The sequence below is a fragment of the Anguilla anguilla genome, chromosome 5 (assembly GCF_013347855.1).
Source record: "Anguilla anguilla isolate fAngAng1 chromosome 5, fAngAng1.pri, whole genome shotgun sequence".
In the NCBI taxonomy this organism is placed as follows: Eukaryota; Metazoa; Chordata; class Actinopteri; order Anguilliformes; family Anguillidae; genus Anguilla; species Anguilla anguilla.
In genome coordinates, this window is record NC_049205.1 from 9195554 (window position 1) to 9210249 (window position 14696).

The 14696-nt window shown below is 48.7% G+C and overlaps 1 protein-coding gene across 3 annotated transcripts in view; it reads right to left on the bottom strand.

Moving 5' to 3' along the window:
- LOC118227932 (microtubule-associated tumor suppressor 1 homolog) overlaps positions 1-14696 on the bottom strand; it is a 34130-nt gene that overhangs the window by 6720 nt on the left and 12714 nt on the right. For all 3 annotated transcript variants that reach the window (XM_035419010.1, XM_035419011.1, XM_035419013.1), the window contains exons 5-7: positions 13961-14059; positions 7462-7655; positions 291-357 (exon numbers count right to left, since the gene is read on the bottom strand). In XM_035419010.1, the coding sequence (XP_035274901.1) occupies positions 291-357; positions 7462-7655; positions 13961-14059 (360 nt within the window). The remainder of the gene's footprint in view (positions 1-290; positions 358-7461; positions 7656-13960; positions 14060-14696) is intronic.

A 14696-nucleotide genomic window follows, 5' to 3' on the forward strand; every position in this document is an offset into this window, starting at 1 on the left:
AGATGGTGCCTTGTTGATGGTGATGTTCACAGCATTTGTCCACAAGATGACGTACACAAGAACTTTTTATGTCTTCTTCGCACTATGCAGGCATGCAGTCAGATGCCTTACTCAAACGTAGAGTGACTGTTGTGCCTGCCCTGGGATTTGAACCCGCAGACCCCCCTGGTAACCAGCACCCGCACAGTGCACACACATCTGGGTTTGGTGTGGCAGCTGTGCCCCGGGGGCTCAGCTGAAAGGGGAGACACTGGACCCCGCTGGAGCGCGGCTGCTGTGCGCTTGCTTACCCAGTCGGTCCCGCAAGGCCACCAACTCCAGGGACAGCTCGGTGCATCGCTTCCGCGCTTCATCCCGCTGAGAGAGAGAGAGAGAGAGAGAGAGAGAGAGGGAGAGAAGGAGAGAGAGAGAGAGAGAGAGGGAGAGAGAATTAGAGATGGGGGGGGAGAGAGAGAACAAGAGTGTGAGAAAAATTCCTGAGTCTTCTTTTACAGATTTCATCACAACTCCACATTTCAATTCATCTTTACAGCAAATGCTGTGTAATCCATCTGCACATGTACTTGTAATGTCTGTTCATAGACATTTGTTGTATTAAGGGGAGGGATGTTCCAGTGAGGGTCAGTGATGTTTGCCTTTGGAATGTATGCCATGTCAGTTTGTGTTATGAACTTGCCTTAGCAACGCAATCCTGTTCATTGCCACACCAATAAATCTCATTTGAACTCACTGGCAGAGAGGGAAGAGGGGAGAAAAAAACCGCTAACTGCAGTTAGCCTAAATGTATGAGCTATGCTTAAACAAAATGTTGCACTATTACACATTAAGACAATCATGTGTTGCCAACTACAGTTCTTCAGAAAGAGAATTACACAAAAGTAATCTAGGACTTGGGAGGTGGGACCTGCACAAGACATTTTATAAGAAAAACAAACACACTTTTTTTTTTCACAGAATACAAAGATGAGGTAATCTTCCTGGACCTCTGCTTGTGGGGACAAACAACAAATTCACATAGGGGTGTTTCAGAACTCAACATCCCTCAACTCAACAGAACTCAATGTACTCGAGTACATGCAAACATGCATGAATTGGGAATGCACACACCAAATACCAATAGCAAGAGCAATTCTCTACAGGCACACTTTTCTCCAAAAGGTTTATGTAATGCAGCTCACTTTAGAAAGATTACTGATTCAGAACCAGAGATCTGAAATAATCTCATATCCCTCCATCTCAGATCAGTGTGATTCTCAGTCATACATGGCATCACAGACAGCAGCAGATTTATTAGATCCAACTAAAAATGACAGACACATCAAGAGGCCTACAAGAAAAATCTAAAAAAACTGGTGGCATTTCCTTGGTGTTGGTGCACACGATGCTAATATACATGCATCTCCTTTCCCTCACATCTAACAGATGGAGAATGCAGACAAATTTCCTAAAATCCTCAAAGACACAGGATAGACTGCACAACACACACACACACACACACACACTCCTGTTCCATGAGCTGCACCTCAGCCTTCAGATCTCTTGAACCCATCCTGTGCGTAGTGTGGATCCCTAATCCTCCAGAAACCAGGCCCCCCAAAATCTGCACAAAAGGTCCCGGGAATGGTCTCCACAATCTGAAGCTAAAATAAACAAGCAGAGTTCGGCCTGCAGTGCGCCCCCCTCTGCTGCCCAACCCCACCCCACCCCACCCTGCCCCACAGACACCAGACAGGGAGCACTGTTACCCTCTTCCTGCCGCGAGCCAGGCCAGGGCGGGCCGGTTTGCTGTCCGAGCAGCCCATGGTCCCGGGTTCGAGAGCGTGTTCCTTTCCCCACCCAGGCGCACCGCCGCACGCCTGTCCACAGACTGGCCTGCGTGCAATCCCAGGAGCTCATCCCAGAGAAACTTCCCCCAGGCCCCACCCCCAGGACAGCCCAGCTACCGTATATCTCCTAAGAGCAGGTAAGGGACAGCAGCGGGGCTGAGGGACAGGGTGGGGTGGGGTAAAGAGGAGACCCCCCCCCCCCCCGCCCCCCTTGCCTCCGTCACTATAGAGATAGGTGCAAGGTGATGCAAGCTAGTGGACACACACAAACTGGTGCTGCAGGAGGAGCAGGTTGCTTGTCTGATCTTCCCTAAAGGAGGCTGGGTCAGATCTGTCAATCTCACGTCAAATGAAGTGGAATGGAGCACCTGAAACTGCAGCCTATTCGCTTCATCACCACAACGTCCTTGGGCTTCAGAACTGGATGTTCACTGCAGCATTGCTTCAGTTTGGAAAACGTTTTGCAACATTTTTTTCTTTTTTCTAACCCTGAAAACAACCCTGGAAACAACCAGAGCTGCCCTTTAAAATCCTCAGATTAATCATGTTTAATTTTAAGCCATTTTCAACTGCACTATGCACTAAATTATTATTATGTATTATTATTATTTTGTATTTCTTTTATTTTATTTTTTAAGGGGGGGCATAGAGGGACAGATGGCAGAAATACCTCATATAAAATGTTCACCCATTAATTGTTTTCTGTGGGAATGGTTAGCCGTCACACTGGAGTTTTGCATGAACATAATTTATTCCACCCAGGTGAGTTCTGTTCAACTGAGATTAAAGATGAAAGTCCCAACAATAATAAGCACGGTTGGGAAAACCACTCTGCGCTTCTATTAGAAGAGGGACGGTAATGCCTGAAAGAGTGAGTGGTGAAGGCCAAACTGCTTGCAGGTGATGTGGAAAAACACCCCCCCCCACCCTCCCCCTCATAGTTTTTGGGCTCCTCCCTTGGCAGCTGTCACGTTCCCGTACAGATGTAGGCCCACCCTTCTCCCCCCCCTCCACCTAATGAGTTACAGACGCTGCACCAATGCTGCCGCCAACTTTTCTTGTGCGTTTTTTAAAGACCAGTCCCCCACCACGTGGACCTCTGAACACACTCTGAATTACAAGTATACTTCGAGATAAAATTGATTCTGTGACCAAGGAAAGGCTAAGGAATTCCTGAGCATTGTTCAAAAAAACATAGTAATTAAAAAAAAGAAAGAATAAAAAAGAGGCACCTCAGATTGCCATAACAAAAGCACATTCAAAGAAATTAAGCATGCCAATATAGCATGGGCTGTGAAAGCATCTCCCTCCAAGAGACAAGAATTTCACCAAACAATAATCCGGGAACATTTACAACCCAAGAAAAGATATCGTCTTTCAGTTGCTGTTTTTTCTTTCCAGGGCAGATAAAAAGAAATTCGCCTTCACATCTTTCTACTCCAAAACCCCCACCTCCCACAAGCCCCCCCCCCCCCCCCCCCCCCCAATCCCATTTGTGAGAGAGGAACACAGAAAGAGAAAGGGTAGAGGTAGGGGGTTATCAAGAGCAAACAAGTTCTCCTGGGCCTGGCCTTTCGACAGATGGTACGCCTGACGTCTACGACAGCTGAGGGGCGGAGCCCAGCCAACGGGCACCATAAATATTGCCCCCCCCCCCACCCCTGGCTTTCTGCACAGCAAAGCACAGCTCACTTTCAGAGTTGAATGAGGACAACAATGCAAATAAGGTTACATACTTCTGTTTTTTTTTTTTTTTTGGGAGGGGGTGGGGGGTTGGGGGAGTGGCGATCAGGGGGGTAAATCTTTCCTACCTTTCAACACACTATTACTGAACCTGTCCACTTTTTTTTTTTTTTTTTTAAACTTCCTCCTAAATTTGGAACGCACAATTATGCACTCGCACTCGTCGCAACCCCCACTGTTGATTCTGAGGAGGCGCAGGAGGAGCGTCCGCGTTCTCCTCCTGGGCCGCTGCTCCCATCGCGCCACAGAGTCGAGCTCGCTCGGACGTCAGTCAGAGGAAGTGATTTGCTTGCGGCTTAACGGGCGGCCAGCAGGGCTTCGTGGACGTCCGTGTCTTAACCCTGGGCCATGGTCCATACCTGACACCCGACTGCGCACCAGAACAGCGGTTTTACAGGATGAGCCACCCAGCAGCCCCGTAGAGCTTATGGTTCATACCCTCACCCCCCCCACCCCCCCACCCCCTAATGACGGTTCCCTCGGAAAAATTTACAATTTACATAGCCAGTTCGGCGGAATCTCTTCATAGGCAAATGATGTTCAACAGCATTCCCTGTTTTCAACCGCTGCATTCTGTGTGTTCTCACACTGCGTTTCGACCGGCATTCCAACAGCGCGATAGAACGGCTCATCTGACTAATCTCTCTCCTCCAGTGTTCCAGTGTCTCCTATTACCCAAACGCCATCCAATCCCAGAATTCCCAGATGGAACACAGCGGTAAAGAAACCACCCACCATCGCCAGGAGCATCCCTCTTTCTCGTTGCGTGTACAAATAAAACCCTTCCATAATCTCACAGCACGGGGGGTAGCAGTAGCTGGTTTGATTGATCGCTCTTAATTTGAAGCGAAGCAAAGCAAAGAACTCTATGGTGCGAATCCATTTCAAACACAAACCGCGGCGCGTACATCGCACACAGCGCATCCTGAACCAAACAGGAATCCCCGTGAAGAATTCCCAGAGGCAAGACCAGAAGAACACAGCCATCTTGCATTTTGCGGATGGGACAGGGAAGAGTCGCATTAATTAAAAAGTCTAATTAAGGGCTTAAATTAACAGCTAACAAGATGGGAAATCCGCCCCAAAAAGACCAAAAAAACGAAATCCTAACACCGACCATCGCTCCCCGGTTCGTGACCGTATCGGCGTCTGAATCTGACCGCATTAGGACCGTATCGGTGGAACTCGCGGCCGCAGTTACGCGCGCCGCGAACGGACCGCTAACTCGCCCCTCGCCGCCGATTTCGCCGCGGAACGAGAGAAGCACGCGAAGCCGGCGGGTTCAGAGGACGACGCCGTCCGCGCGGGACGGGCCGGAGGACTTTCGTTTTTTAACACGGGACGCGACGTCCACAGATGACTCTCTTAGGGAAAAAAAAAAAAACTGCTATTCCAGCATTGTGACGAGCTCATCTCGGGATAAGATCAAAATTACACCCCGCAGTAATCCCAACAGGGCATTATTGCCCGCAGCGCGAATGCAGCCACCGCTCTCGCGCTTCTACACCGCACTTCTCACGTAGAATAATGGAGGGATCGGTCATAATTGCACGTTTGGGCTTCTGGTGTGAAAAGGCCTGTCACTCTCAGCTCCCTCAGGTGAGAAGCCAGAGAAAGGCCTGTCACTCGCAGTGCGCTCAGGTGAGAAGCCAGGGAAAGGCGTGTCACACGCGCACAGAACCTGCGGAGCTGCTTGGCACACCGGAGCCCTAGAGGACCGAAGCCATCTTTGGCTTTAGGAGATAATACGACAATTAGCAAAAACACCGAAACTGAAAACTGCCTCTTTGTCCAAAAACCGCACGCTCGTCCATTCAAAGAGTTCCATCTGCCTTGATTCCTGTCTGTGAGTGACGTGTACGCACGCAGAAGCAATTGAGTACAGAGGTGACATGTACGGTACAAAGACATATCTATGATACACAGAGATCTCTACGGCAGATAAGGTTAAGAATTCCTTTGTGACTTCACCGAACAGGCTATACACAGGGCTGTGTGTGTGCAGTGGTTTCCGAGGATAACTGTGGGTTGTGTGGCGCACAGTACGTGCGGCACTTCAGTAACGGGCAACAAGAAGTTCCAGGAAAACCATACTTACATACATACTCGCTGGAATAGCACATAAACAAACACACAAATGAATCAGCCAACAAAAATGCGTAAATAAATGCATTAAAGCCACCAAGTAAAAATAGAGGCTTGTCAGGGAATATTCCAGTTTGCACAAAGGAAACTATTTTTTCCCTCTCACCCACATACAAGGATCGTCACCAGTATTGTGTGTTCTGTCATCTACATCTGTTATGCATACCACACTCACCACAACAGATCAGTTGGGCAGAAACAAACGGGCACAAAACACACAGGGGTGAGTGAACACTGATTCATGGACAAAACCTCTGCGTTACAACTTTCCATTTTCCTGCTATGAGCAGACTACAGGCCATCTACAGACAAACTCATCACAGACCAAGTAAACTACAGACCATCTACAGGCAAACTCATCACAGGCCAAGAAAACTACAGAGCATCTATAGACAAACTCATCACAGACCAAGAAAACTACCGACCATCTACAGGCAAACTCATCACAGACCAAACAAACTACAGACCATCTACAGGCAAACTCATCACAGATGAAAAAAACTACAGACCATCTACAAGCAAACACATCACAAACCAATCAAACTACAGTCTATCTACAGACAAACTCATCACAGACCAAGAAAACTACAGAGCATCAACAGGCAAACGCATCACAAACTAAGCAAACTACAAACCAAGAGGCTCAGCGTAAAATCAAGCAAACTATACATCACAAATTATGACTAAAGCTTGGAATTCTGGCATTTTCTTAAACCATGTGACAAGACTCCAGGAGGGGAGGTGGGGGGCGGGGGGCGGGTAAAAACAACAGAAAAAGAGCATAACGTTTTCATTTTCACCAGAAAAGTACAAAAGCATTTCAAGAATGCTCCATTTCGCAGCATTGTGATGATCTCACTTCTCTACATCAGCCAGCCAGTCGGCCATGGGGAAACAGACACCCGCCGCCCTAGCAAGGACAAAACAAAATGGAGGAGAGCGCATGTGTGTGTGTGTGTGTGTGTGTGTGCTCCTGGGCCCACCTGCCCGTACACGCATGTGACTATGCATGTGCATACCTGTACATGCATGCAAGTGTGTGTGTGTGCGTGTGTGTGTACGCGCGTCCGTGAGAGAGAGAGTGAGAGAGAGAGAAAGAGGGAGGGAGAGAGAGAGAAAGAGAGAGAGAGTGCTGTGAGATATCACTTCCCTCCCTCCCCTTGCTCTGTGGAAAACTGGACCTCCTAGCAACAAATTCCAAGCAAGCCAATCATGTCATCTGTAGAGAATTTCACCAGTAAAATTGAAATGCGCCGTTGCAGACCCTGATGACCAATGCACATGCATACATGGACACAAACAAACACATACTCACACAGAAAAGTATTTCTTCACAGACTTTTAAAATTTTTTTAAATGTTTAAATACTGATCAGGGCGGTCGGTAAACAAAACAAGCTAAGCTGCCCAATACAGCCACCAACAGTGATTCAATCAACAGCGTAACCTGCAGTGTCTACATCACAGCTGTCCAGTGCGTCAATTAAAACCTTTATCGCTCTAAATGCTAACCAATGACACAGGGATCATTGCATTCTCTCAGAACAAGCAGAAGTCTTTAAAATTACACAACACGTTCAGAAATGCTGATTAAAAACTGCAGCACAAGCTTATTTACTATATTTCCTTATTTCTGCAATAATGAACGGGACAGAGTGACACATGCGGCGTACATGACAGACGGGGTGGGGGGGGGGGGGGCGGCGGATAAAGAGATACACAAGGTTTGGGGTTTGGGCGCCTCCTACCTCCGCGAGAATCTGCTGCATCACCACGGTGACGGCCTCGAACCTGCGGCCACCGGCTGCTAGCAGGCTCCTCAGCTGCTGGACGTCCTGACTTGGGGCACGGGGGCTCCTCCCGTCCCGGGGAGGGGGGCCCGCCTGAGGCTTCCCCGGGGGCGGCTGGGTCCGGGGTCCCCCCCGCTTCTTGGTCCGGTCCACTACAAAAGAGAAGCCTCTCAGCATCGCGAACCCCCCCCCTCGTGCCCCACCAAAAAAAAAAAAACGAAGACCGGACAGACGGACAAACCAGACAAACGGACCGCACCACAAACAACTCCTCAGACTCAAGCTCAAGCACGAAGTGCGTCGATCCATAAATCCCGGACAACAGGCGGGGGTGGAGGACGGGGGTGGGGGGGGGTGGTGGGGGTGGAGGAGGGTGGTGCATTAGCTGCGCAGACAGTACGGCACTCTCTAGGGTGCACAGAAGCATTAGCATGACTCAACAACAGCCATTAGCCTCCATAACGCAGCTTCGTCTTGCTCTAATTCTCAATCGCGAGGAATCCAGAGGTCTGCTTTCAATCAATATCAAATGGGCGAGAGTGATATCTGCAGCGTTTTTATTTTTTTAAATTTATTTTAGGTAGAAAGAAATTGACTTTGCTCTGGCACTTACAGCACGGTGGTAGTGCAGGCTAGCACGTAGCATCCTTCCATTTGAACCATTTACAGCGCTCTGCAGAACTGTCAAAATCCCTGCTGACTAAAGCACTCCTCCCTCCATAGGGGATGCCACGGCCAATTAGGAGTTACCCTGCTGGGCTCTAGGCCATAGGGACCGATGCCCACTGCTGGGGTGCATCCCTACGCTGGGTGCTTTTACGGGGACGTGCCACGCTGGGGCCACAGGTTCTCGCAGTGCCTGTACGGCTGAGGTGGCACGTGCAGGGGCATCCGGATTGGGCCTCAAGACCCCGGTGGAACCATGCGGAGACCACTCAGGCCCCGCGACCAGGGAGCCGTCAGAAACACGCCCTGTCTACGCCCGCCACGGGAGCAGCCGAGGCTCACGGGCGCTTCAGAGCGGACCGCGCGACACTTGGGGAAACCCGGCGATCAAAAAATAAACAGCGGAGAGGTCCGCAGTGTGACTAAGGGGACATGGAGTCGGATGTGTGTGGTTGGGGTGGGGGAGGGGTGGGTGGGGGTTGGCGGTAGAGAAAGCCAGCAGCCCCGCAGCACCCGCCATTAGCCTAACTTTCCAGGTACCTTTGAGCAGAAACGGACCGTTCGTGTCGCCACAAAGCAGAACGCGGCAGGACAGGATCTCAGCGAATCAGAGCCCGCGGTCAAACCAAGTCGCTCTTGAGGGGTTGGGGGCTGCGAAACATGTTCAAAAGGTCGCCCGTAACCAATTTGCAGCAAACCCCCTACACCCCCCTCCCCGCTCCCCCATTCACTGTCCTTAACTACTTTCATTGGCACACCCAGTAGATAAAACAAGTAACCCTACATGAGGACATCTGCTGAACTATTACATATAAAAAAGAGAAAGTCCTGGAGCAAAAAAGAAATCAAGAGACAAACAAGCGGGGATGAGTTAAGACAAGGAGACGCTCTCAGCTCTTGATTAATGGGGCGTCAGGGGCGTGGTTTGCGGTGCAATTTTCGGTGCCTGGAGGCCCTTCTTCAGGAGGCCGGTCTGAACACTAGCCCCGCCTACTTCTCAATGTCCATCAACCACAGCCAGGCCAGTCTGAACACTAGCCCCGCCTACTTCTCACTGCCCAATCATCCACAGCCAGGCCAGACTGAACACTAGCCCCGCCTACTTCTCACTGCCCATCAATCACAGCCAGGTCAGTCTGAACATAGTGATCCAGTAGGCATGTCACATGAAAATAATTTATTATTATTATTATTATTATTATTATTACCAACTCCAAAAAAACCCCTGAATGTTCTGAAGTCGCACCTACCCGACTGGATAGACAAACTGATTGCTCTTCAATTCCAGATAGTGAACCATAGGCACTAGACAGTCAAACATTTATGTAATAATAGCAACAAACAAGCACAATGTCAAATTCTTCACCATATCATTCCCTACAAATATGCAGTCTTGATATGACTACACAAGGAGATTGCCAAAATAAAAATCAGTTTGTGGCCAAAACAGTCCTCATATTCAGTGACTTCCACCTATAAGACACACAAAACCCTTTTGCTTATCCAAATGTGAAATGCCCTGTAACGTGTGGAAAGCACCGCATTGCAGACGTTCTTAAAAACCATTGCATTTAAGCATTCCAAGGTCTCTACCATTGTGAGTGTACATTTGGGATTGCTGAAAGGACACTTGGCTCCAAAAAGAAAGAAAGACATTAATCGACAGATTTAATCAATTCACTTTTAACCAAGTAATTTTGTGATCTATGATTCTAGGAATTCAATGATGGTTTATTAGCCTATCAAAATAAATCAGAAAAAAAACAGACTCATCCACCTCTGTTAAAAAAAAAAGAAAAAGTTTTCATGTATCGAGTGCACATATTACTCTATTATTCTGTAAATGACACATCATTACTGTGGCATCAGGTCAAGAATGGGACACACGTTGAGATTAATATGAGACATGCAACCTCTCAGACTCCATGAATTATGTGAGGTCGGTAGCGTGAATCAACCTCAGAGAGATGGGGAACAGCACTCAAGACCATGCTCTCTAATGCAGGCTGCCAATCAAAACACCGTCTGAAATTGACCACGTTTTAAAACTAATGATTACAATAAAAGCCTGATGCTGGAAAGGTTACATCACATGCTGTGGGTTGCAGTAAACTACGCACAGAATGTGTGGTAGATTTTGACATTGAAAGATATGATTTACGTTGAAGAGCATTTTATAATAAGGTCCCCCATCTGCAAACAACACGCCAGTCTAGTTTCCCAACTACAGGGCTCCCTCTCCTGGTACGTTCGGTTACTGCAGCACACAGAGAACGCCGATTATGTCACTGGTGGCAGTGTTATTCGGAACGAGGGGAATGGCACTGGCACATGCCAATGTATCTTCAGTTACAGGATGTCCTCAATATTCACACCACTCTACCGCAAGATTGCAGGTGTGACTGGCAACCGCACTGAGAACATGTAATTGTGGTTGTACATACTACATTCTGAGGTACACCTGACTGCCCCTCGCGCATCCAACATAGAAGATACCTGCCTCCAGGCTCAGTACTGCATGTTCAATCGTCCCCGTTGAAACATTCCATCCTCAGAGTGCACGCAATGTTGTGCACCCACTGACTGAACCACGACGGCATCATAGGCAAAGAGTCCAGACAGGGTTCAACGCGCTGTAGAATCTAGGTTAGGTTTAAAATAATAAATTTGTCTAGGTCCTTTCTGTGTTATCATGCCACTACGACCATCTCAGCTTTTACCAAAAGGATTCAATGCAACCTAACCGACATCTCACTCCCCCCTACAACCCCCCCCCCCATCCCAAACTCAGTGAGCACACAGCTCTATTCAACACCAGAGCTAGTGATGCCTGGGAGGGAGGGGGGAGAGGGAGAGGGACATGGGCAGGCCTGGGGTCTAAGATTCTCCTAAAGGTTCAAGGGCGGATGGGGACAACTTAAGGGAAAAAGAAAAGGGGGCAGTAGATAATTCATTAACAACTGTGCGTTGATGTGTGGCCTATGGTGACTATTAAAAAACGAAAGCAGTAATCCTTTAAAGTTAGGGTTAACTTATGCAATGCAACAGGCTCTCACAGTGTTTCTGTTTGCTTTTCCATTATGAGATTTAGGTGAGAGGTGCGGCTAAGGACAGGACAATTGCTGACGCAGCGACCCGGGGCAGAACAGGAAACTCCTGTGCTGCGATTCGCGGCCTCCCAGACAGAACAGAGAGAGAGACGCCAGGAACGCGGGACTGTAATGCGCAAGGAATGCAGGAGCTGCAGATCTGGTCCGAGTACAGGATCTGCGGTGAAGGCCTATGTGCTAATGTCGCGGCACGGGATCGGGGGCTGTTAAAAAAATCACCCCCTCGCTGGGATCAATGGTTTTCGGAGGGCCTCCAAGTTTTGGGTGAAGTCCATTCTGACAGGGGGTCTGTAATTGAGTCGCAGCCATCATAGGTGGGGGGGGGGGGGACAGAACTAAAGTTAAGGAGTTCACGGCGTTTAGAAATAAAACCCGCATCACCCAGAGAGGACCCCCACATTGTGCCAGTGATTGTGACATTACAAAATCAGGTCACAAAACTGACATCGTCCCTTATGAAGCAGGACGTGCTGTTCACACCAAAACATGCAGACTCCAGTTCATATGCACAGTATAAACACTCGTATAATTTTCAAAAAGCCTTTATGGACACTGAAAAACCAAGCAAATTGGAGAATCCCAGATTTTATCGAATGGGATAATCTGTACAACCAGAGTCACGTGCCCCAGACATAAAATCATAATGGGCACAGTCATTGAGAAATCCTCGACCAGAATCAAAATATGAGCTCTCTCTCACGGCTCGAACCCTCATCACCAGCGACCTAACGGTGCCGCAACACTGACCATCGCAATCTTCACTACTACTCCGGGAAGACCGCCGACTTCGCCAAGTTACCCTCACCACAAAATGGACGCTCAACCTCTGCGAGGCAATTATGCCAAAAGCGGAATTACGCACACACAAAGCACGCGGGAGAAACGCTGACGGCTGGAGAATCACACACATTTCGGAACGTGTGGCCCAATCGCATTTTCCCTCCGCTTAATAAGACAAGTTTGAAAGACACGACTGGGAAAATAAAACTGAGGCAATTCCACGTTCTTTTTTCCTGGTATGTGAAACATCTGTCTAAAAAGGTTTAACAGTGTGAAACCTCTTCCTTCTCGCACGCATCTACCCTCCGTCTGAAAACTAAGGGAAGCAGCCTTTTTTTTTTTGGGACTCCGCGTGGTTCTGCCAACTGCGCCGCGGTCTCGCCGTGCCAGGATGTGGGAGTTTGGGAGGGAGACCGCAGGCGCCACCGCGTTCAGAGAACGGCCGCCCCGCGCGGTCTGCCCACAGGCGGCTCATATTTCAGCCCGTGTCACCGGCGGTGGGGGCGGGTGGGCAGGGTGGGGGGGGGGGGGTGCCCCCTGCGGGAGCAGGGTTTTCGGAAGCGGCGCTGGTTTCCCCCCTTCCTCACAAACAAACGCCGTCTCCTCTCAGCGGCGTCCGTAGCCCGCGTACGAGACAGTCTGCGCCGCGCTTATGCGAGATTAACGCAAGCGATACCGTCTGAGCGTACTCAAGGTGCGCCCGCATCAACGGAATCCCATTTCAAAACTTGGCTTGGATCCAGAAGACAAAAAAAAAAAAAAAAAGCATCGTCTGGCATCTTCTGCAGCTGTGGAGCTGAGAATGCAGTGCTATACGTACACAGACCTTATTTGAGAGGCCCGCCCAAAACGATCTGTTTTATTTTTTCAGTTGTTTATTTCCTCATCAACAGTTTCTAGTTTACGTCAAATGAAAAATGAAACAACGCATACGAGCAGTAGTAGAACCTGTAATTCTATGTAGCATAGCATTATAAGTTTTCAAGAAAATAATCTGTAACTCTCTTGTTATTTGTTTTTTTTTTTTTTTCCAGAAAATATGACTCTATATTATAATAAATCCAGCCAGGAGATTGTTGTTGCTGTTGATAGCTTGGATGTAATGTTTATAGCGTTCACCAGACCGTCGTGGTTTTAAATTCAGTATTCCTTCTCATGCATTTTAAAGGCTAGTTCAGAACAAAGATTTGCGACGCAACAAGCTGCAACTAACCGGCGACTCTCCCGACACTCACGGTTTGCAACATTCTAAAGCTGACCCGTTCACATCAAAGAAACAATCTCTATCCACCTCTTGTTTGCAGGCACACGGAGCGTACGCACAGTTGTGCAAGGACCTAGATTAACCATCGCTCATTAAATTTTAACCGCCTTTTCCCCGAGCAGTATGTGTCACTGTTGATTAGGGACGACAGTACTTGTATACCCCACACTCTTTACTTAATTAGCACAGTGAATTTTTTGAATGTGTGCTGTCGCCAGTGTAAACGCCACCACCCCCCGCATGCACCCCTCACCCCCTTGTCCACAAATACAAACACTGACATGTCCTCAATAAATTCTGACACGTCCTCAACAAATTCACGAACTCGCTCACTCATATGTGCTCTGGGGCCAACAAAGCCTACACTTACTAAATACATTAAAGGTTTGCTTTGTCTTACGAAAAGGTAATCTTTACAGAAGCATGTTACTAACTTAATACGTTAAAAAGTACACAAGTATATGCACAGTAATTTCACGCGCGCACACAGACACACACACAAGCACACAGTCACACACACACAGACATACACACACACACATACACAGACATACACACGCACGCACGCACACACACACACACACACATACACAGACACACACACACACACACACACACACAGCCGATAACCCCTTACCTGGCAGAGCAGCGGCTGGCCGGACGAGTCTGGTGCGCTGGAGCGGGCTCGGCGCCTGCCTGGAGACGGCGCCCACGGTAACGGCAGCGGCCCTACAGCCTGGTGCCACACAGAAGCAGAGAGGCCTTAAAAGGTTTCGCTCGGGACTAGCTAAGAGCAGCGGACAGACGCGGCCAGGCAAGAATCCAAGAGGCTATGCTGATGACTGGACCTGCGTAAGTGCCCCAGAGTGCCCCTGATCATAGGGTCCAATACCTGTGGGGCGGGGGGGTGGGGGGTGGAGGGGGACATAGGGCACTGCAAGGGGGGCAGACAGGGGGCTATTCACACGTGCTCTCGTCTAGACCCCCCACTTCAAAAAGGGCATTGTCTGGGCTGATGGTTGGTTATTTAATCATGGTGATGAAACTTTTAATCAGTGGAAGATAAGGGGGTGTGGGTGGGGGGGGGGGGGGTGGCGGCGCTTCTATTCCCCAATAACTCAAACAGTGTCTAAATATATTGTGTTTTACCATTACCTTAGAGTAGGTGGAATGGCATTTCCAGATTCTAGTCTCTGAATGTCCCAAACAAAGTGTAGGCCCTAGACTGGAGCACACCACAAGAAGTCAACCTGGAGTCCACTGAGATAAAAAATTTTTTTTAAAAAGCTAAATGTGACCATGGCTCACAGGCAAGGACGGCAGAAAGTTCCAGAACACAGAGGTGGCAAAGATATAATGGATCAAAATGAAGG